General features: G+C 46.1%; 1 protein-coding gene across 3 annotated transcripts in view; it reads left to right on the forward strand.

Moving 5' to 3' along the window:
- The first annotated feature begins 11175 nt into the window (after positions 1–11175).
- GRIK2 (glutamate ionotropic receptor kainate type subunit 2) overlaps positions 11176–24086 on the forward strand; it is an 853883-nt gene continuing 840972 nt past the window's right edge. For 2 of the 3 annotated variants that reach the window (XM_068231227.1, XM_068231226.1), the window contains exon 1: positions 22235–23050. In XM_068231227.1, coding sequence (XP_068087328.1) covers positions 22921–23050 — 130 coding nt within the window. In that variant the 5' untranslated portion in view covers positions 22235–22920. Of the gene's footprint in view, positions 11258–22234; positions 23051–24086 lie in introns of those variants that run through there. The other variant, XM_068231225.1, reaches the window with a different exon arrangement.

Consider the following 24086-nt stretch of genomic DNA (forward strand, 5'->3'; position numbering starts at 1 on the left):
TCCGCAAACTAAATGGCTTGCTGGCCCGGGCCATGGCATCACAGCTGCTTCTCTACTCCCTGGTGCAGGAGGGGAGCGCCATGCGGACGCTGCTCCAATTTGGCATCCCCGAGTGGCAAGTCCCCAGTCGCCACTATTTCAGCAGGAGCGCAATCCCAGCACTCCACAAGTTTGCGGTGGAAAACGTGGCCCGTTCCCTGGACTACTCTGTGGGCAAGCGGGTCCACGTGACCATGGACTCGTGGAGTAGCAGATTTGGGACAGGTTGCTACCTGTCCTTTACGGCCCACTGGGTGACACTGATGGAAGTTAGGGAGGACAAGAGCTCATCAGCCCAGCTAGTGGTGCCACCACGCGGGATCAGGGGGGATGCAGAAGGGTCCTGTCACGACACTCCCTCTGCACCCGGAAAGCAAGCCCGCCTCGGCAGCAGCAGCGCCAAGCCTCGGCACTGCTAAGCCCTTTTAAAATTGGTGACCCTGGGGAAGGAGAGGCTTACGGCCACCAACGTCCTGGCCGCCCTCAGGAAGCAGGAGCGGAGGTGGCTGACCCCCAGAGGCCTGGAAGTGGGGTATGTGGCAGCCGATAACGGGGCCAACCTGGTGGCAGCAGTGCAGCAGGGAAACCTCCAGCACATCCCCTGCTTGGCCCACGTGCTCAATCTTGTGGTGCAGCACTTCTTGCGCACCTACCAGGGGATGAGCGAGCTGCTGCAGGATGCCCGGGCGGTGGTACGCTTTTTCCGCCTGTCAGCCACTGCCTCTGCACTCTTGTCCACCTTACAGCAGCAGTATGGAAGGCCACAACACCGGATGATCATCGACATGCCAGTTCGCTGGAATTCGACTCTGGCCATGTTGGAGCGGCTGTGTCAGCACAGGCTGGCTCTTAGGGCCTACATGCTAGACCCAAGTGTCCCCAGCAACCAGCAAGTCCCCATGATTACTGCCACTCAGTGGACACTGATGCAGCAAGTATGCCTGGTGCTGAGTCCCTTCCTGGAGGCAACCAAGATGGTCAGTGAGGAGCGGGCCTCTGTGTGCCAGTGGGTGCCCTTTGTTTGTCTACTGGAGCAGGCAATGGACAATTTAATTGAGCGTGGGGATGAAGCCCTGAGGCAGTTGGAAGAACAGGAGCAGATGGCAGCACAGTCCAGCTCAGAGGAGGGCTCACAGCAGGTAGTGGAAGAGTTGGAGGTCCCTAACCTGAATGAGGAGGAGGAGGAGGAGCAGAGTGCAGCAGGCGTTGTACGTGGATGGCGGTTTGAGGAGGACAACGACATGGCACAGGAAGAGGACAGGCATGCGTTATGGGACAATGGCGAGGACGAGGAAGATCTTGCTGGCAGGGCCCACTTGTTTCCCATGGCTGTGCACATGTTGCGCTGCCTTCGCAGGGACCCCCGGGTGATCCAGATGCGTTCAAGGGAGGACATCTGGATTACCTTGATGCTTGATCCCCGTCTGAAGGGGAAGCTGGGAGACTTAATGACGCCATCCACCACCGAGCAACGCACAAGGGAGTTGAAGGAGGTCCTTGTGCGCAGACTACTGGAAGCATTCCCCCAGCCTTCCACCCCCACTGTAACTGCTCTGCCAAGCCAGCAAGAGGTGCCTGCCATTGCCACTAGCAGCACAATAACAACCACCAGCAGTAGCAGCAGCAACTGGCGCCCCGGAGACCTGAAGAGCCTAAGCAAGAGCCTGTATGCAGTGCAGCAGCCCAGAACAGAGGTGCCCGCCACAGCATCCACCACCAACCAGCACAAGCAACGACTGACCACCATGGTGTCTGACTATATGGGGTCATCCAGTGGGCTCAATGACACCGACAGCCCCGTGGACCCCTTGGAGTACTGGGTCAAGAGACTGGACATCTGGAGCGAGCTTTCCCAGTACGCCCTGAAACTCCTATCCTGCCCTCCTCCCAGTGTCCTCTCAGAGAGATGCTTTAGTGCGGCCAGTGGCGTGGTCACAGAGAAGCGCTCTCGGCTCTCCCACGCCTCTGTGGACAAACTCACCTTCCTGAAAATCAACCAGGCTTGGATGGAAGGTGAGTTCCTGGCCCCTATTGTCGGACACAGGGGAACATGAAGTGGCTGCTGCATGTGCTGTTGTTAACTATGCCTGCCTTTATAAAGACAGTTACTACCTGCCTAGTGCCTACCTTGGTTAATTTTTTGGTGTTATGGTACTACTACCAGTAAGTTGCCATGGTCCTCCTTCTGAGCTGCTGAACTGACCGCCCGCTTTGTCCTCCTGACTCAGTCGCTACTACACTCTGCGTTCACACTGCCCGGGTCACTGGGTGCATTTAATTTTTTGGCCAGCACTATGACGCTGTGCTACTACTACAACCACCAGTATGTTGCCATGGTCCTTCTGTGCTGCTGAACTGACCGCCCGCATTGTCCTCCTCCTCCTGACTCAGTCGCTTCCACCAATGTACTCTGTCTGCGTTATCACTGCCCGGGTCACCGGGTGCATTTAATTTTTTGGCCAGCACTATGACGCTGTGCTGCTACTACTACCACCAGTATGTTGCCATGGTCCTTCTGTGCTGCTGCTGCTGCTGAACTGAACGCCCGCTTTGTCCTCCTCCTCCTCCTGACTCAGTCGCTACCACGGTACCACCAATGTACTCTGTCTGCGTTATCACTGCCCGGGTCACCGGGTGCATTTAATTTTTTGGCCAGCACTATGACGCTGTGCTGCTACTACTACCACCAGTATGTTGCCATGGTCCTTCTGTGCTGCTGCTGCTGAACTGACCGCCCGCATTGTCCTCCTCCTCCTGACTCAGTCGCTTCCCGCTGCTGCACTCTGCGTTCACACTGCCCGGGTCACCGGGTGCATTTAATTTTTTGGCCAGCACTATGACGCTGTGCTGCTACTACTACCACCAGTATGTTGCCATGGTCCTTCTGTGCTGCTGCTGCTGCTGCTGAACTGAACGCCCGCTTTGTCCTCCTCCTCCTCCTGACTCGCTACCACGGTACCACCAATGTACTCTGTCTGCGTTATCACTGCCCGGGTCACCAGGTGCATTTAATTTTTTGGCCAGCACTATGACGCTGTGCTGCTACTACTACCACCAGTATGTTGCCATGGTCCTTCTGTGCTGCTGCTGCTGAACTGAACGCCTGCTTTATCCTCCTCCTCCTCCTGACTCAGTCGCTACCACGGTACCACCAATGTACTCTGTCTGCGTTATCACGGCCCGGGTCACCGGGTGCATTTAATTTTTTGGCCAGCACTATGACACTGTGCTACTACTACTACCACCAGTATGTTGCCATGGTCCTTCTGTGCTGCTGCTGCTGAACTGACCGCCCGCATTGTCCTCCTCCTCCTGACTCAGTCGCTTCCACCAATGTACTCTGTCTGCGTTCACACTGCCCGGGTCACCGGATGCATTTAATTTTTTGGCCAGCACTATGACGCTGTGCTGCTACTACTACCACCAGTATGTTGCCATGGTCCTTCTGTGCTGCTGAATTGACCGCCGGCATTGTCCTCCTCCTCCTGACTCACTCGCTTCCACCAATGTACTCTGTCTGCGTTCACACTGCCCGGGTCACCGGGTGCATTTAATTTTTTGGCCAGCACTATGGCGCTGTGCTGCTACTACTACTACCAGTATGTTGCCGTGGTCCTTCTGTGCTGCTGAACTGACCGCCCGCATAGTCCTTCTCCTGACTCAGTCGCTACCACCACTGCACTCTGCGTTCACACTGCCCGTGTCCACTGACAACTCTGCTGCGATGTCATTGCTAATTGCTGCAAAAAAAAAAAAAAATTACAAAAACCTCTCTGGGGCCTTTTTGGCGTCAGCCACTCATCCTCCTCCAGCGGTACCTTCGCCGCCAAGTGCCATTGGAACTCGCCTTCACCTCCTTGACTGCTTAACGCGTATATCCCTTTTTAAAACCACTTATTACCAATTAATAGCCCCATTTAAAGTGTTGATTTCACTTTAAAATCCATTTTCTCTAGAAAAAAGAAAATGTTTGGAATTTTTTATGTTGAAGTTATGTTGCCCCTTATCACCTCGATAATCCATGCAATTTGGGGGATTGTAGCATGTATGGGGGCTTTGTTATTAACGTTAAAAGAAAATCCGCCTCCGGGCGGGAATCCACGCGTGATTACGCCATTCACGGCAGAAAATCCGCGTGGTTGCGTGGATGCGGACGAAAATCCGCATGCGGCAGGGGCCGAATGCGGATTTTTTTTTGCAACCACGCGGATTGCCGAATTCGTGGATGAGGCACATCCGAGCATCCCTGCTTTAAAGTATTGGAGTATCAGAGCTTAAAAAAGGCTAATTTTGCTATGAAACTGCACATGTCTAAGTTGCCTTGGGGGTAACCTGGCTCTGATTTTATTCTAGTGAAGTGAAATGAACTGCACCACCAAGCTGTTGCTGGTAGTGCAGTGATTGATTGCCCTACAATTGAAGAGGCGTCCTAGTGACATTTAGTAGAATGTAGTAAATTATTCAGGATACCCACGTTTACGTTAATTATCCTAGTTTCAACATCAGAAACTCTTCCCATACCAGGGCCCGTTTCCACTATAGCGTTGCGGAATCGCCGGCGAATCACCGCAGGCAAATCGCATGCGGGTGCGATTCCGCATGCGTTTTTTGCCGCGATTTCGCATGCGATTTTCGCATAGGTAAGGCTGTATGCGAAATTAACCATGTCACTGCCTGTGTAAATTAACATTATTACCTATGCGAAATCGCGGCAAAAAACGCATGGGAAAAACGCATGCGATTTCCCTATTAAATACATTGCGTGCGATTCGCCTGCATTCCACACGCAGGCGAATTCTGAGGGCCCTACCCTGCAGATTTTTCCTGCACAGAAAAACGTGCGGGGAAACGCACAAGTGGAAACAGTCCCATCCACTTGTACTGACTGTGCGAATCCGCATGCGGGCAACGCATGCGGATTCGCGATAGTGGAAACGGGCCCTATATATTGCTGTATTTTGTTATTTCTCTCTACCCTCACCAGGGGCCAACTGGCCAGGGGGGAAGGGGGGCAATCTCCCCCCAGGCCACGTTTCATTCAGTGATTTAGGGCCATCCAGTGTCTGGTGTATTCAGGTCTGTTGTTGTTAGGCAATGTGAAACACTAGGCTAGCTGATAAAAGTGCAATTAAGGGGCAGGCAAGCTGGTAAATATACACAGCATGATGCAGAGCTTGCCTGGAGGGTCCATGGGAAAACATCTGTCTGGTCTCTCCCCTATGTTATAATGACTGCATGTGTGGATAAGACATTAAACAAGTTGAAAAGTTTTTTGACAGTCCCTAGACTCCAGGATGGCTGCTTTCTGACTTGTGTGAGAGATTGGCAGGGACAGGAGTCATATTACAGGCAAGTAGCTTCTGTGTGATGTGAGACTGCAATACAGCTCTGCTCCATCTCAGGCTATTCTCAGTCTTTCTCCACTCCTCCTCTCTCTGGGCTAGTGAACGCCAAAATCACAATAGCAATTGCTAGCAATTTTTGTGAAATGATTTTCAGAGCGATTTTTGAATGACTCGCTCCAAAAATTGCTACATGCAGTGTGTTTGCGATTTTGAAAAAAATCACAAAGCTGCTGTGAGAACACCATCATAGGGTAACATTAGCCAAGTGCTTTTCAAATTTCTGTTGATTTGAAAAATGCTCAGAAGCACTCTTGGTGTGCACCAGACCTCCCTCATTCACCTTTGTTTCCCTCTTCCCCTAGTGCTGGCTGGCTGTGTCTTCTTCTTATACAGGAAAGCTAAATGAAAGTGCAATCCTGGTGAGGCAAATTATTGTTATTATTATTTAGTATTTATATAGCGCCGCCATCTTCCGCAGTGCTGTACAGAACATATTGTCTTGTCACTTAACTATCTTCTTCCCTCTCTTTCAGCTTTTCTCTCCTCACTGTTTCTCCCCTTCTCTACATAAGGGCTCAGACACACTATGGGCCTGATTCACACAGCGGTGCAAAATGTTTGCACGCCAGTGAAAAGCCCTTTATCACGCCTAAACTCAGTTTAGGCATGATAAGAAGAAACTCTGCACGCAGCGCCCATTAAACCCTATGGGCGCTGCGTGCGGAGTTGCGCGATCAAAACTTTGCACGCGGGACTTTGCGCGCGATAAAGAGTACAAAGCGGTGCTAACTCAGCGGTGCAAAGCTTATCATGCCTAAAGTCTTTTAGGCGTGATAACTGAGTTATCACTGCTTTGTGAATCGAGCCCTATGAGTGCTTTTCTGAGCGATTTTACTGTGATCACGATTTTACCATGATTTTAATGTAAGTCGATAGGACCCCTTTTTAAAAAGCTCTCAGAAAGTTCTGATGGCTAAAAAGTGCTCATAAAAGTGCTTATAGTGTGTCTGAGCCCTTAGTATTTGTACGCTGCGGGTAAGTTGGGAGCCGGGAGCGCCGAAAGACGGCTCTTCCTGCTGCCACTAAACTCCCTGGCAGTGTTAAATACTATTCCCCCTCTGAGTCGTTGCAACTCAGAGGGAGGTGTAATTTGGGGTACGATGATCACCAGAACCCCGAATTTCCCTTACGCTCCCGCGCAGCATATTATTGCTGCTATGGGGCTTCTGGTTTGGGCAACCGGTGCAGGGCTGTGGAGTCAGAGTCGAGGAGTCAGAACAATTTTGGGTACCCGGAGTCGCAGATTTTTTAAACTGAGGAGTCAGAGTTGGGAGTCGGATGATTATTGTAGAAAATCCACAGCCCTGGTAAGTATTAGACTAAGGAGTCGGAGTGTCGGAATCGGAGCCATTTTGGGTACCTGGAGTCGGAGTCTGTGGTTTCATAAACTGAGGAGTCGTAGTTGGAGTCTGAAGATTTTTGTACCAACTCCACAGCCCTGGCACCGTGCACCAAAACCACCTGCTTTGTCTTCTCTCGCCTCTCTCTTGTTATTAGAAACCATAATCTAAAGCTGGCCATACATGCATCAATTGTTACAGACAGATTCTGTCACTATGATCGAATAATAATGGCTTTTCCACCTGCCAGTACTGAATATGGATGTGGCCTATAGGGTTTCATACTATAGTGAAGTGGGTCATGGGCAGGCAGTAATTCACTGCCACTGACCACCAATAAAAAGCAGGTAAGCAGAATCAGAATCAGAATCAAATTTGATTCGCCAAGTGCAGCGGTTGCACCAAGGCATGGATGTTGGGGGAAGTGAAAACAGTGATGGAAGGAGGGGTATCGAAACTTTGGAAATTAGCATTAACGAAGCAGGGATCATGGTGCCAGCAGGAAGGTCAGTAAGGATGTATCTGGTAAAGGGGGAGGGGATATCCGAGATGGAAGAGGGGCATATTTGAGGGATTAGTAGAGATGGTGGTGAAGGGGAGGACATAAGTGTGTGTGGGGGGGGGGGGAGGAATGAGCTTTGGGGAATTAAAGTGTCCATACATCTGTTAACCTGACAGCCGAAGGACCAACCGTTTTGATATTATCGAATCGGATAAACATTTTGGGTGGAAATTGGTTGAATGTACCAATCTGAGGTGTTGGGAAATCTCAGGTCAATGTAATTGTCAGGTGTGATAATCACGGCATGCAATAACCACGAATGTTAGACATGGCGTAAACCCCGGCCGTTGTCCCTCAAAATGTATTATGTGCACATGTTGCCTGTATTTCCGCATTGGCACTTCACGTGACTACTGGCATTTACGACGTGGGGTGCCTGTGTGACGTCATTTGGGCTGGGGCTGCCATGATAACGGGCCTCTGGTTTGTGTTTCCCCCCAGGCCAAAAGGTCCCAGTCCTCCCCTGGATTTGTTCCCATATGCCTTCAGTGTCCCCCTCTGCCCCCTCCCCCACTGTGTCACATATGTCCTCCTGTGCCCTCAGTTTAATGCAGCAAAATGGAATATTACCAGTTTAAAAAAAACATTTTTCTTTGAGTATTTTTAAATTGATTTTCTCAAAAACTACAAGGCCTTGTTCCCACAGAATCAAATGTCATATTTCCACAGACAGATAGATAGATAGATAGATAGATAGATAGATAGATAGATAGATAGATAGATAGATATTCTTTCAAAGAAATTAATTCTCCAACACATCAACCAACTGAAAGCTGTTTGCAAGTTACATTTGTTTCTAAGTAAAGTATTGTATTATATATACTGGAATGTATAGTTAAATTATTGAATTAGGATAATTCTGGATTTGGACATACATTTTAAACTATGTTTTTTGGCTGTTTTCAGTTTGCTTGAGGACAGTTTCACACTGATAACTAATGTAAGCATTGCGGTGCAAAGCCATGGTCGCATTGCACCGCAACACCAGAAATAGCCTTCGAGGATTTCCGCATGAATACACGGTAATCCACATATGACAACAGGCCAAGCAGGAAGTGAGGCTCTCCAGCGTTCACTTCCTGTGGCCGAAAAGACAAATTGCGCGGAAGTGTATTGATAAAATACACTTCCATGCATACCCGCTGCGGACTGGCCAGGGGTGAAGGGGGCAATCTCCCCCCAGGAATCCTTTCATTCAGTGATTTAGGGCCAGTCCAGTGTCTGGTGTATTCAGGTTTGTTGTTGTAAGGCAATGTGAAATACTAGGCTAGCTGATAAAAGTGCAATTAGAGGGCAGGCAAGCTGGTAAATATACACAGCATGATGCAGAGCTTGCCTGGAGGGTCCGTGGGCAAACATGTCTTGTCTCTCCCTGTTGTTATAATGACTGCATGTGTGGATAAGGCGTTAAACAAGTTGAAAAGTTTTTGACAGTCCCTAGACTCCAGGAGGGCTGCTTTCTGACATGTGTGAGAGACTGGCAGGGACAGGAGTCCTATTACAGGCAAGTAGCCTGTGTGATGTGAGACTGCAATACAGCTCTGCTCTATCTCAGGCTATTCTCAGTCTCTCTCCACTCTTCCTCTCTCTGGGCTAGTGCACACCAAAATTGCAATAGCAATCGCTAGCAATTTGCGAGTGCGATTTTGTGAAACGATTTTCAGAGCGATTTTTGAATGAATCGCTCTAAAAATGCTACATGCAGTGTGTTTGTGATTTTTAAAAAATTACAACGCTGCTGTGAGAACACCGTCATAGGGTAACATTAGCCAAGCGCTTTTCAAATCACTGTCGATTTGAAAAACGCTCAGAAGCACTCTTGGTGTGCACCAGCCCTCCCTCATTCACCTTTCTTTCCCTCTTCCCCTAGTGCTGGCTGGCTGTGTCTTCTTCTTATACAGGAAAGCTAAATAAAAGTGCAATCCTGGTGAGGCAAATTATTGATATTATTATTTAGTATTTATATAGCGCCGCCATCTTCCACAGTGCTGTACAGAACATATTGTCTTGTCACTTAACTATCTTCTTCCCTCTCTTTAAGCTTTTCTCTCCTCACCATTTCTCCCCTTCTCTGCATAAGGTCTCAGACACACTATAAGCGCTTTTCTGAGCGATTTTACCGCGATCCAGATTTTAATGTAAGTCAATGTAAGTCAATAGAAGCCCTTTTTAAAAATCTCTCAGAAAGTTCTGATGGCTAAAAAGAGCTCATAAAAGTGCTTATAGTGTGTCTAAGCCCTTAGTATTTGTATGCTGCGGGTGAGTTGGGCGCCGGGAGCACCGAATGATGGCTCTTCCTGCTGCCACTAAACTCCCTGGCGGTGTTAAATACCATTCCCTCTCCGAGTTATTGCAACTCTGAGGGAGGTGTAATTTGGGGTACGGCAATCACCGGAGCCCCGAATTTCCATTACATACCCCGCGCAGCATATTATTGCTGCTATGGGGCTCCTAGTTTGGGTAACCGGTGCTGAGCGCCGTGCACCAAAACCACCTGCTTTGTCTTCTCTCTCCTCTCTCCAATCTTGTTATTAGAACCCATAATCTAAAGCTGGCCATACATGCATCAATTGTTACAGGCACATTATTTCACTATGATCAAATCATCATGGCTTTTCCACCTGTCAGTACTGAGTATGGATGTGGCCTATAGGGTTTCATACTATAGTAAAGTGGGTCGTGGGCAGGCAGTGATTCACTGCCTCTGACCACCAATAAAAAGCAGGTAAACAAGGTATGGATGTTGGGGAAGGAGTGAAAACAGTGATGGAAGGAGGGGTATCGAAACTTTGGAAAGGGGATATCCGAAGTGGAAGAGGGGCATATTTGAGGGATTAGTAGAGATGGTGGCGAAGGGGAGGACATAAGTGTGCGGGGGGGTAGGAATGAGCTTTGGGGAATTAAAGTGGCCATATATCTGTTGACTTGACAGCCGATCGACCATCCGTTTTGATATTATCGAATCAGATAAAAATTTTGGGTGGAAATTGGTTGAATGTATCAATCTGAGATGTTGGGAAATCTCAGGCCAATGTGGTTGTTAGGTGCGATAATCACGGCATGAGATAACCACGAATGATAGACACGACGTAAACCCCAGCCGTTGTCCCTCAAAATGTATTATGTGCACCCGTTGTCTGTATTTCCGCATTGGTGCTCCACGTGACTACTGGCATATACGACGTGGGGGCGTGTGTGATGTCATTTGGGCTGGGGCTGCCATGATAACGGGTCTCTGGTTTGTGTTTCCCCCCAGGCCAAAAGGTCCCAGTCCTCCCCTGCTCATGAGCCTGCTGCTCCCCCCTCGCACTCCACCTGCCCCAAGATGGATCCAAACTGAAATGGAAGTAAACTTATTATAACTAAACATTACAGTCCAAAGTCAATATAAATTAGATGTGTTAAAAAAAAGAAGAGGATTACACGCAAAATAATGTTGTGCTGAATTCCTCTTTGTTGAAGAAACCTCCAATACCGTTCCTACTAGTAGTATCAAAATTGCAATACATTTATGTTTGTTTGGTTCTGTTAGGTAGAAAGCATAAAATGATGCATTTTCCCGTGCCCATCCTTTAACCATTTCTGCGGCTCCATAGCAGAGTCTGGAAATGAAACGTCCCCACTTACATGATGACACATATTGGTATTGCTGTATCGCACTTTATCAGAGGGATCCACGTGTGAGAAGTGTACTGCAGCTTGTGCATGTAGACCTGCGCTACAGATCTGGAGGGAGAAGAAAGTCTATCGCTGGGCTTCACAATTGTGGGAGTGTCTCTCTCATTCAGCTCTCAGGACTCTCTCTGTTCCGACGCTACTGCGCTCTGCCATAACGACTGAGGTCTGTGCCAAGCCATTGCACCCTCCCAACTAAACACTTACTCGCCCGGATTTGACCTCACTTTGACAAGGTAAGGAGAACTCTCAGCTAGGGGGTCATGCATGAAAACACACTGAAGCTATCCAGCCTGATTACACAGCTCTGCAACTGAGAGACTGAACTGGAGGGAGTCACTGGACCTGCTGATGGTCCAACAGACTCCTCCTTCTTCTCGTCTGATTTGGAAATGTCATTTTGACTTTTCAATGAACAGGTGAGAATGATGTACTGACTACTTATGCAGCCTAGTAAAAGACACCTTGGCTTTTAGCTGGGATTTCTGTATTGCTACATTGCAATACAGTACCCTCGTTTTGCAAACTGTTCCATGCCATGCCTTTAGTGGAGCTCAGTAACATGCAAAACCATTGACCTCCGAGATATTAGATCAGACAAAGAGCTATTTCCAAAGTACTGTACTCCATGGCAATCATTCAGCAACCATCTTCATTGTTATGACTACAGTAAAATGATGAATGGTGAAGTGTGATTTGTAGCAAGAGATTACTGCACCTTTTACATCACCATTGCTCTTTGCACATATAATGAATCTGACTTAGGTCAAAATTTGTGAAAATGATCAGAGTCATTCAGAAAAAGTGCAGATAACAGTAAGGATCTGTAAAGTGCAGTTACATGGCACAATAATCAGTCTTTTCCCAACCTTAGTATAGCAGTATAGCAGATTGAGTTGTAGGTTGTCCCACCTCATATTTGCTTTGTAACCTGCATAGCTGCACACATTTACTGAGTCATATTTAGAGATATTACACTACAGTAATTCCAGTAGTGCATTGCATCAGATGTATTAGAAACCTGAATTAAGAGTATGGACAGATTTGTATGTTTGTGAGCACTGATAGTTGTTTTATTCCTAGTATTTACCCAGAAGATGCTCAAGTCTGGAATTGACTAGGATGGTAAATCTGTCTAAAGGAAAGATCTTTAATTAGAATTCCAGATTTCTCAGCAGTGGAACATTAATTACCATTTTAAATTGTCATTAATCATCAGTGTGGCATAGGCAAGGTGATAAATCAGATGTACAGTGAGCTAATAGGAAACAGGGGATATCCCAGACTATGCATAGTTAAAGGAAGTAGATGGGATTTAAGGCCTGGGTGCATCTGATAAACCAGAACTGTAATGGGATGTTTGTTAAACCTGGCATGGAGATAACTGGTGATGTGTGCACATGACTATCCATTAAAGAGGCTTTTGTTCACACTTGCCATGTAATGCTCTCCCCAAAGCTTCCCTTTTTTGAAAACCACTTCACATGCCTAATGAACAGAATCAGAAACCAGCATTTATGTGGCTATGTTAAAGGTACTGTAGTAAGTGGTGCATCACACTCATTAGTTTGCAATAGACACAACACTGTATATAAACACTTGTTATTGATCCCTAACTCCTGTAACATATCCGATTACTTTAGATCTTGACAAATATCAGGTGAATTCAGAAATATAAACCATATGGATTAAAAAACATTCTACTTTCATAATAGCAGCACTTGAAGCTATATTTATAACTAGAAGAGCAGCGTGATAGCTTTAAGTGTTGTATGTTTGCATTTGTGAATCAATAGTAAGGGTCATTACACTTACATGCATTTTACTAAGGGCCCTTTCACACTTCACAGTTGTGTTGCGATAAGATCGCAAGGCAACGTATCCCAAAAAATCATACAGAAATTGTTATGTTTCACTGCCACTGTAGACTCACAAGTTACCCGGTTAATAAACATCCTGCTTTGCGTTACTGCATCAGAAGAACCCACCGCACTGCAACACATTTGGGGCCATATCCTATTCAAGGTGATAAGTAGCTTGCAGATGCGAGCTACTTATCACCTTGCCATCGCGCAAGGATTACCGGCAAATCCTATTGCCCATATCCTTCGCGCGATGGCCAACCGTTAAGAAGCATTACTCAGGCGAAAGCCTGAGCGATGCTCCCTATTACCGGGCGATGGGGAGTGAGGTTTACGCTGTGGTGCTGTCCATCAGCACCACGGCCTCACTCCCCACACATGCGCACTCGCCCGCATAACATCGCCGACATCTTCCGCCGCAGCATCTGGAGGTCTCCTTTAATAAGGAGACCCCCAGAGCTCCCCGTCGGGTCACCACACAGTGTAGAAGTTCCCCATGTAGCTGCACCTGCTCCCCTGCATACATACCGCCGCAGATCACCCGACGCCTCTCGCCGCAAAATCCGTCGTGTAATTACAGTGTATCTGACACTGTAATTACTGTGCGCATAGAAGGAGCCCGGGCAAAGCATCTTTGAATCTGCAGCCTGGGCTCCCCATTGGTCCGCTGTCTGCGGACCAATGGGGAGCCCAGGCTGCAGATTCAAAGATGCTTTGCCCGGGCTCCTTCTATGCGCACAGTAATTACAGTGTCAGATACACTGTAATTACACGATGGATATTGCGGCGAGAGGCGTCGGGTGATCTGCGGCGGTATGTATGCAGGGGAGCAGGCGCAGCTACATGGGGGGCTTCTACAGTGTGCGGTGACCCGACGGGGAGCTCTGGGGGTGTCCTTATTAAAGGAGACCCCAAGATGCTGCGGCGGCGACGTGCGTTAGCCAGTTTAGACCTGCTTTTTGCAGGTCTAAGCTAAAGCTCATGTCTCCCGGGAAGTATCGCTTCCCGGAGGCATGATAAGGGTATTTGGATAACGTGTTAAGAACTCGCTGGGCGATTATATCACCCAAGCGAGTTCTTTTCCACCTGGGGGGGTCTAAAGTTTTATAAGATTAGGCGATGCTCCCATCGCCTAAGTTAAGAACGCGCCAGTGCTTAGCACTGGCGAGTTCATCAATAGTATATGGCCCTTGATGTGTAAAGCCCCATAGGAATATCATTGCATCATGTTGCGATGCAGTGATATTGGCCATTGTGATGCAATGCAATAGACTTGGCATGGAAGATCTCTAAGGCTCTGTTCATAGTGGTCAGTTACGTTGCACAAAAATTCTGCATGTCAATTCTATGGGCCTGTTCACAGTAACAGATCACGTTTTTCTAACTCGCTGCATGCAAGTTTTGTATTAACGTTTATGTCCAGTCTTCATCACAGTTTACAGTCATTATAACGTGTGAGTTATACAACTGACCACTGTGAACCTAGCCTAAAGCTTGCATTCAGCAAAATGCATCCTTGTTATACTGCAGTGGCCATTGCAGTTAAAGGGACCCTGAGCTCTCTGTGAAATCTCAATATGGACTTACCTGGGGCTTCCTCCAGCCCACTGTAGCCCTCGAGGTCCTCCGGCATCCGCCTGTCTCCTCTCCTGGTCCCATTGGTGGCTCTGTTATTTGGCGACTTTGACCTAAAGAAGCCCATGTGCTTCCCTAATGTGTAGGCTACTCTCCATCATGCCGGCCGGCGTGAGAGTCCTGCGCAGTTCAGTCTTAGAGAACCGCACATACGCAGGACTCTCACGACGGCCGACACAATTGTTTTAATGCATCACTTAAAGGGAAGGTCCAAGCAAAATAAAATGAGTTTCACTTACCTGGGGCTTCTACCAGCCCCATGCAGCCATCCTGTGCCCTCGTAGTCACTCACTGCTGCTCCAGTCCCCCGCTGGCAGCATGCCGACCTCGGAGGTCGGCGGGTCGCATTGCGTACATTTTTACGCATTCCCGCTAGTGCAGGAACATTAACACATACATTTTTACGCGTTAGTGGTTCAATGCGTAAAAATGTACGCATTGAACCACTAACCCGTAAAAATGTATATGGTAATGTTCCCGCACTAGCGGGAATACGTAAAAATGTACGCAATGCGACCCGCCGACCTCCGAGGTCAGCAAGCTGCCAGCGGGGGACTGGAGCAGCAGTGAGTGACTACGAGGGCACAGGATGGCTGCATGGGGCTGGTAGAAGCCCCAGGTAAGTGAAACTCATTTTTTTTATTTTGCTTGGACCTTCCCTTTAAAGGAAATCTGTAACAAAAAAATAGAGCCCCTGGTGGGTACTTGCCTTGGTAGAGTGAAACCTCTAGATCCTAATGAGGCTTCCTCGTCCTATTCACCCTCTCGGAACCAGCACTGGCAGCCCCCGCAAAAATCTGCCAACTAGCTTGTCAGTGGTGGAGCAGGCACAGTAGTATAATACAGGAAATGAGGCGCCCTGGTGGATAAAAGCTTTTAAAAGCAGTTTAAAAACAAAAAGGGAAACGAGGTAGCTTACCTCAATGACAAAATCTTTGTATTAGTAAAAGATTTTATTTAGCACAGGCAACATACTCTACAAAGGGTCAAAGCAACAGGTTTCACAGCTGTAGCCTCAATCAGGCAATAGCAAAGTCCAGGGTTGGTTAGTACACCAATTTGTAAATTCCCATGTATTTGATTCTTCACATCACAAGTCAACACACCAAATCGGAATTTACAAATTGGTGTGCTAACCGACCCTGGACTTTGTAATTACGAATTGGGTGTGTCTTGACACCCAGGTTATGCACCCATTTTTGACATTTGGTTTGGAAAGGTGTGCCACTCCGGATCTACCACTTTGTTTAATCAGGCAATAGGGAATGGAGCATATAGCAACATGTGTCTATGGCTCAGCCTAGCACCCCTGTCAGAGGCTCTAGGCTGTATCATAGACACATGTTGCTTTATGCTTCATCCACTATTGCCTGATGAAGCGTGGACACACCTGCAAAACGCATTGCTTTAACCTTTTGGAGTGTATATATAAATACATTTGCTTGTTGATATAATATCAACCTGTTATTGTGTCTGCTTGGAGGAGGTAAGTCCACCCACCACTGCCTCCCCCGTTTTTTAAAAGTTTTAGCTACTTATATCCTTTTGGCGTCTCTGCTCATTTCCACACCATTGTAAACATTCATGTTGCCTGGTAACATGCTGTGCGTTATTCTGATGGCAACCGCCACACCACTGATGCACCAATGTGAACATACCATTGAAATATAATTGCCATTGTTTTGTCTGTGGCAACTGAAGGCAATGGATGCAGTGTGAAAGGAGCCTAATGCTGGGAATACACGGGTCGATACTGGCGCTCTATTCTGCGCTCGATCGTTTTGCCCACTCGATTCTCTTATCTTCCGCTCATTTTTCTTATCTTTTTTTCAATTCACTTCAATGATGAATCGAGCGGCAAAACGATCAAACGGTGATCGGACATGTCAGAAATTATCTATCTAAAGATCTTATCAGCTCAGAATCGAGCCGTGTATTCCCAGCATAAAGCATTTATGATAAAGTGTGCACATTTTTCCTTTGCAGCACACAATTGTATGATATCTTACCTCCACAATGGAGGACATCTATGACATCATTTTTTTAATGTCACCATTGCTGAGAGAAAAAAAATGAATCCTATTCAGATTAGGATTAATGGCCAACCTCATTACATCTTGCTTACATATAGAACATAACACACAGTTATTCGGCAAGGAACGCGCCCTTTGTGCAGGTAATTACTCACGCAGGAAAGTTTATAGGCTGTCCATACTCAATAAGAATAGTCCAGATTCCAGGCTTGCTGAGTATTGCAATTCTGATTTCAGTCAGTTTTGTGAATTCACATCTGGCTGTCAGTGAAAATGGAAAGAGATGTTTTGATAACATTAGGTTACAAAACATCTTCAGATGCATTGATGTGTGTTTGTAGCAAAATTCTGTGAAATTCAAATTTCACTTTAATTAACCATATTTTTTTTTTTTTTGCCAGATAGATCAAGAGGATTTTTAAATTCTACCTTTGGTGCATAGATTTGAAATTTGCCAACTAAAGCCTAGTACACACATCCAATATGTGATTGACCAATTCTACCACAATTTGTTCATAGTATTCAAAATCTGTTGGCCTTCATACTACGCAGAGGTGGTTAAATTGAACAGTCATTGGTCAATCAACTCTCCCCCCCCCCCCCCAACATCCATGCCTTGCTTAACTGCTTTTTATTGGTGGTCAGAGGCAGTGAATCACTGCCTGCCCACGACCCTTTTTACTATAGTATGAAACCCTATAGGCCACTTTCATACACAGTACTGACAGGTGGAAAAGCCATTATGATTCGATCATAGTAAAATAATCTGCCTGTAACAATTGATGCATGTATGGCCAGCTTTTGATTATGGTTTCTAATAACAAGATTGGAGAGAGGAGAGAGAAGGCACAGCAGGTGGTTTTGGTGCACGGCGCTCAGCACCGGTTACCCAAACTAGGAGCCCCATAGCAGCAATAATATGCTGCGCGGGGTGTGTAAGGGAAATTTAGGGCTCCGGTGATCGCCGTACCCCAAATTACACCTCCCTCAGAGTTGCAACGACTCAGAGGGGGAATGGTATTTAACACCGCCAGGGAGTTTAGTGGCAGCAGGAAGAGCCATCATTCGGCACTCCCGACTCCCAACTTACCCGCAGCATACAAATACTAAGGGCTCAGACACACTATAAGCGTTTTTATGAGCACTTTTTAGCCGTCAGAACTTTCTGAGAGCTTTTTAAAAAGGTCTCCCATTGACTTACATTGACTTTCATTAAAATCATGATAAAATCATGATCGCGGTAAAATTGTTCAGAAAAGCGCTTATAGTATGTCTGAGACCTTATGCAGAGAAGGGGAGAAACGGTGAGGAGAGAAAAGCTGAGTAACCAAGCAGCTCAGGGTGACCCAAACTACTAGGAATGTATAGGGGGATAAAAAGAACCAAAAAGCCCTCCTACTAAAAAAGCAAAGCTTGGTGTAATTGCCTTCTTAAAACAGAAGGAAATTTGCTATAGGCTTGCTATACACCAGCGGTTCTGGATGCTTGCTTGGCTTAACAAGGGTGAAAAGGGATCATTTGCATATTTAGTAGTAGTGCATTGTGGGTAACCACAAATGTTCATTTATAACTGAATTATTGCAAATTTCCTTCTGTTTTAAGAAGGCAATTACACCAAGCTTTGCTTTTTTAGTAGGAGGGCTTTTTGGTTCCTTTTATCCCCCTATACATTCCTAGTAGTTTGGGTCACCCTGAGCTGCTTGGTTACTCTGTTGTACTCGTCCAAGCCCTATTTCATACAGCCTTATCAATTCCTGCCATGTACTGATGAGGACCAAAAGTCTGAAACAGGCTGTCTACATGTGGGTTTGATATGGCTGTGTAAAACTTAAAGCTATAGGCTTGCTATACACCAGCGGTTCTGGATGCTTGCTTGGCTTAACAAGGGCAAAAAGGGATAATTTGCATATTTAGTAGTAGTGCATTGAGAGAAAAGCTGAAAGAGAAGGAAGAAGATAGTTAAGTGACAAGACAATGGGCTTGATTCACAAAGCAGTTCTAACCCAGTTAGAGACTTTAGGCGTAATAACCATTGCACCACGCTGGTGAAAAGCCAGTTTAGGTGTGATGAGTTTAGGCGTGATAAGTTTAGGCATGATAAGTTTAGGCATGATTAGTTTAGATAAGTTTAGATCGCGCGCAAAGTCCCGCATGCAAAGCAGCGCCATTAAACTCTATGCGAAGTGCACCAGACTTTGCTAGCGCAAAACTTTTGATTAGCTGTGCACTGCGGTGCTAACCCAGTTGATGCTTAAACTTATCACGCCTAAACTTATCACACCTAAACTTATCACACCTAAACTTATCACACCTAAACTGAGTTTAGGCGTGATAAAGGGATTTTCACCAGCGTGCTAACTGTTAGCACCGCTTTGTGAATCAGGCCCAATATGTTCTGTACAGCACTGTGGAAGATGGCGGCGCTATATAAATACTAAATAATAATATCAATAATTTGCCTCACCAGGATTGCACTTTTATTTAGCTTTCCTGTATAAGAAGAAGACACAGCCAGCCAGCACTAGGGGAAGAGGGAAACAAAGGTGAATGAGGGAGGGCTGGTGCACACCAAGAGTGCTTCTGAGCGTTTTTCAAATCGACAGTGATTTGAAAAGCGCTTGGCTAATGTTACCCTATGACGGTGTTCTCACAGCAGCGTTGTGATTTTTTCAAAATCACAAACACACTGCATGTAGCATTTTTTAGAGCGATTCATTCAAAAATCGCTCTGAAAATCACTTCACAAAATCGCACTCGCAAATTGCTAGCGATTGCTATTGCGATTTTGACGTGCACTAGCCTAGAGAGAGGAAGAGTGGAGAGAGACTGAGAATAGCCTGAGATAGAGCAGAGCTGTATTGCAGTCTCACATCACACAGAGGCTACTTGCCTACAATATGACTCCTGTCCCTGACAGTCTCTCACACAAGTCAGAAAGCAGCCCTCCAGCAGTCTAGGGACTGTCAAAAACTTTTCAACTTGTTTAATGCCTTATCCACACATGCAGTCATTATAACAATGGGGAGAGACAAGACAGATGCTTGCCCACGGACCCTCTAGACAAGCTCTGCATCATGCTGTGTATATTTACCAGCTTGCCTGCCCTCTAATTGCACTTTTATTAGCTAGCCTAGTGTTTCACATTGCCTTACATTAAGTTGAAGTAGGTATGCACACCTTCAAGTAGTAAGTGAAATCATACAAAAGGGTGCTGTAGTCAGTAAACCAGACCTACCAGAGGTCTTACACAATATCCTATGTACAAGAAATGGCTGGCACACCACATTGCCTTACAACAACAAACCTGAATACACCAGACACTGGGCCGGCCCTAAATCACTGAATGAAAGGAGGCCTGGGGGGAGATTGCCCCCCTTCCCCCCTGGCCAGTCCACCCCAGTGAACACAAACTCACACTCTTCAATGCACTTCTCTTTCTCATGTGCACATGTGGCTGAGTGTGACCTGGTGGCATCTCTGTAGGTAGTTATTTAAAGAACGGAATATTCAGTGCCACAATGCTTTTTGTTTGACCTGAAGAATACATTAATAGCTTAGAAAAAAAAAAAAGCTCAATTGAATTGCTTATCGATTTCTGTGTAATGCAGAGCCACTGGATCCCTGAGCTAAGATATTAAAATATATGGGCCCTCTCTAGGCATGTCACCAGCACTCACTCTCGAGTTTATTTCTCGGTCGGAAGTGAGAGTAATAAAAGGTCTCTCCTAACAACACAGCATATCAATGTTGAAATAAGCTCGCTGCGAGAAATACATTTTTGCTATTCTCAAAGCAGCACCGTCAATGTTGAAAAGTAAATCAACACAGCACACGTCAGTACATGTCAGATCTTCTAGACTGGTTTTCACTGGCTTTTGTTGATCTAAACAACATATGGTGTAAAACGTCATTTTCAATTGTTTAGCCCCTGACCATGACCATTGCATGCTCCAACTGGAATACTGGAGGCCTGCAAAATAAAAAAAAAAGCTTTCTGCTGCATGTATATTCCAGCATAAAGCACATATTACTTGAGACCACTCAAACATGGCACTGGGAAGTTTGTCTGCAAATGTAAACTATGTATAGCATAGATGCAAGAGAGAGTGTGTTTCTGTTTGAATGAAGAGCACTGTGCTCTCCTTGGTTCTGAAACAGCCTGCAGTACCTGCTGCTGTCTCACCATTCAGGATGAGTTACGCCTTATAGTGCAGTTCAGGCACAACTGGGATCTAATCTGTCAGTACCAAATATGCAATATGAGTAAGTACATATATTTCATAACAGCCGCTGTGCAAACAAATCGCCTTTGTGAAGGAGTATGATGACCAGATTTTATTTGAAGAAGGTTCTTCAAAGTTGAGTCTATTTTGGGGCAGGTGCTACTGGAATACTAAATGAATTAGGCTATATTTAGACGCAAGTGACACACCAAATGAGAGGGGAAATATTATTCCTGTAGCATCTGATCTAGATGAAAGAAAGCCTGGCCTGCTATTGTTACACATGCTCAGCACTACACGTGCAGGGACACAATCTACACACACGTTTAACCTGAGAGCACATCGTTAAAGGGCGTCTATCATATTATCATGTGAATAGTAAATAATGCAGCTTAGCATTATAATTTGATGCACAGTCTGCTGTGTGTTTGAAATAGATACACATGTGAACTGAAGGAGTCGCTAGCTCTCCTTGCTTTTTTGTATAAGACATGCGTATACAGAGAGACTGCTCCAGCCAAGCCATTTCACAGAATTGCCTTCCAGATATCAGACCTGGCCATTTATGATACTTACTTTGACACTGCATTTATGCCTCCATTTGGAAGGGCAGCGATGCTGAATAATTTGAGAATGGGTTATTGATATCGGCAGTTAATTTGTCTCCAATAAGTATACTCTGATTCATTTCTGAAACATTTAGAAGTGTGCATGTTTATTGCCTAATGTACACAACACATAAATCTGTCTGTCTGTATCCTGAGCGTTTATTGGCATGCATTTATTTCCCATGCAGAATATAGTTTTGATGATATTTTGGCAGGAAGTAAATGACAGAAAGTTGGAGGAGGATGTGTGAACCTGGGATATGCCAATTTCACCATTGTGATGTTTGTACTAGATTGTAACTGTTTTCTCTGAAATAAGTTCATTGGGTGAACTGGTTTCACAACCTACATAGTACATATTTCCTTTAATATCCTTTTAACGGCCACTATGGAGCATTAAGTAGTTGTCTAGACATGATTTGGAGTCTATGGGCTAATGTGCAACACTTTTTACACTAAATGCTACACAAGCCCTGTTAGTAGCATTGCTTAAATGCTAGATTGTGATCTAGGGTGATTCCAGATGTCAGCTGTTAACCGGGTTAAATTTGTATTTCTAACACCAAAAGCAAAAATCAGATGACAGCAAGCAAGTTTAGAGTTAAAGTGTAGTGTTAAATTGCTAGTGCATCCTGCGCTGAGTTAAGTCTATGGTCCTCAATTGCTAGAGAAGCCAGCATCGCTTGACAGAACGTGAAGTTACATTCCCTTTCTCTTCTTCCATGAAGAGGTTAAATCTCACAGCGCTGGAGTCACCCAGCTAGGGAGAGAAAGCCCAATCCTAGTGATACTATTGGATCTTAAACTACTGTCACATCTCATAGTTGCTAATACTGAGCATCAGATCATAACTGCCTCGGCTTTGTAGTCTCCTAGCGATAGCCATGCCTTGATGTTCCATAGAGCTGGCTGCACAAGCCACGAGAAATCTGGCTGCTTGGGAAGCCAAGGCTCTCTAACCGTGGATAAAACCGAGCAGCTTTTCAGCACAGGCATATCAGATCAGTAGCTTAATACAAATTGGGAAAGGCTGTCTGGCTGGCAGCCTTAAAAAGAGAGGAGCTATCTCAATTTCTCTCACTTAATCTTGGCTGCACGTCAGAAGCTGTGCAGCAGTGCAGCAGAAAAGGAAAACAGCAAACCCCTTTTACCAGTAAATCGCTTCAGCACACAGACTTCCCCTATGCTACCATAGCTCAGCGATTTTTTCCGAGCTGGATTATCTATTGATTGCCTTCCCTCCCCCTTCATCCCTTCCAGGCTCACCGGGATGGACATATGCGTTTGGATTTCTCAAGGATTCTCCCCCCTCTGACTAACATGGATGTCCCACCATTCCTTGCAGTTGAAGGTTGCTCCTTGGCGCAGTGAATGAAGAACATGCAGGGATTGCTAATGGGTTTGGGAAGCGGATCCTCCTCGCTCATGTCTCTGTGACCATGCCGTGATCGTGTCTGAGAGCCATCATCAGTCTGTGTCCTTTCATTTCTTACCCTACCGGGGAATCTGACGCTCTGTAGTGGCAAGGAAACGTGCGGATGTACACTGCAAACATGAAGATGATGTGCCCTTTTGTAACTCATCCATTCTTCAGGTGCACCCTGAGATTGGCCGCTTGCTTGTTTTGGATTGGGAATACTCAAGGGACCACGCATGTTTTACGATATGGTAAGATCTGCCTTTACTTTGCTCTATGGCGTGATGCTGATGCTGTACACCCATGTCTGCTTGCAGTGTTGTAGGTGAGATGATTGCAGCCAGGTCTCTGTGTGAGAGCAGAGGCAGACTGGCCAGGGGGGAAGGGGGGCAATCTCCCCCCAGGCTGCTTTTCATTCAGTGATTTAGGGCCAGTCCAGTGTCTGGTGTATTCAGGTTTATTGTTGTAAGGCAATGTGAAACAGTAGGCTAGCTGATAAAAGTGCAATTAGAGGGCAGGCAAGCTGGTAAATATACACAGCATGATGCTGAGCTTGCCTGGAGGGTCCATGGGCAAACATCTGTCTTGTCTCTCCCCATTGTTATAATGACTGCATGTGTGGATAAGGCATTAAACAAGTTGAAAAGTTTTTGACAGTCCCTAGACTGCTGAAGGGCTGCTTTCTGACTTGTGTGAGAGACGGTCAGGGACAGGAGTCATATTATAGGCAAGTAGCCTCTGTGTGAATTGAGACTGCAATTCAGCTCTGCTCTATCTCAGGCTATTCTCATTCTCTTTCCACTCCTCCTCTCTCTGGGCTAGCGCGCGCCAAAATCGCAATAGCAATCGCTAGCAATTTGCGAGTGCAATTTTTTTGAAGCAATTTTCAGAGCGATATTTGAATGAATCGCTCCAAAAAATGCTACATGCAGTGTGTTTGCGATTTTTAAAAAATCACAACGCTGCTGTGAGAACACCCTCATAGGGTAACATTAGCCAAGCGTTTTCAAATCACTGTTGATTTGAAAAACACTCAGAAGCACTCTTGGTGTGCACCAGCCCTCCCTCATTCACCTTTGTTTCCCTCTTCCCCTAGTGCTAGCTGGCTGTGTCTGTGTCTGCAGAAATGGATTATTGTCACTGCAGTCCATTGGATAGAACAGCATTGTGATAATGACAGATATGTCATAGGAATGTGTCACTGGAGCTTAAGCGGGATTCTTTTTAAATGCTCTTAACAGTGGGTTCTTTTTTTTTTTTTTTTTTTCTTTTTGCAACTTGTTGGTC

Source organism: Hyperolius riggenbachi, chromosome 4, assembly GCF_040937935.1.
Source record: "Hyperolius riggenbachi isolate aHypRig1 chromosome 4, aHypRig1.pri, whole genome shotgun sequence".
In the NCBI taxonomy this organism is placed as follows: Eukaryota; Metazoa; Chordata; class Amphibia; order Anura; family Hyperoliidae; genus Hyperolius; species Hyperolius riggenbachi.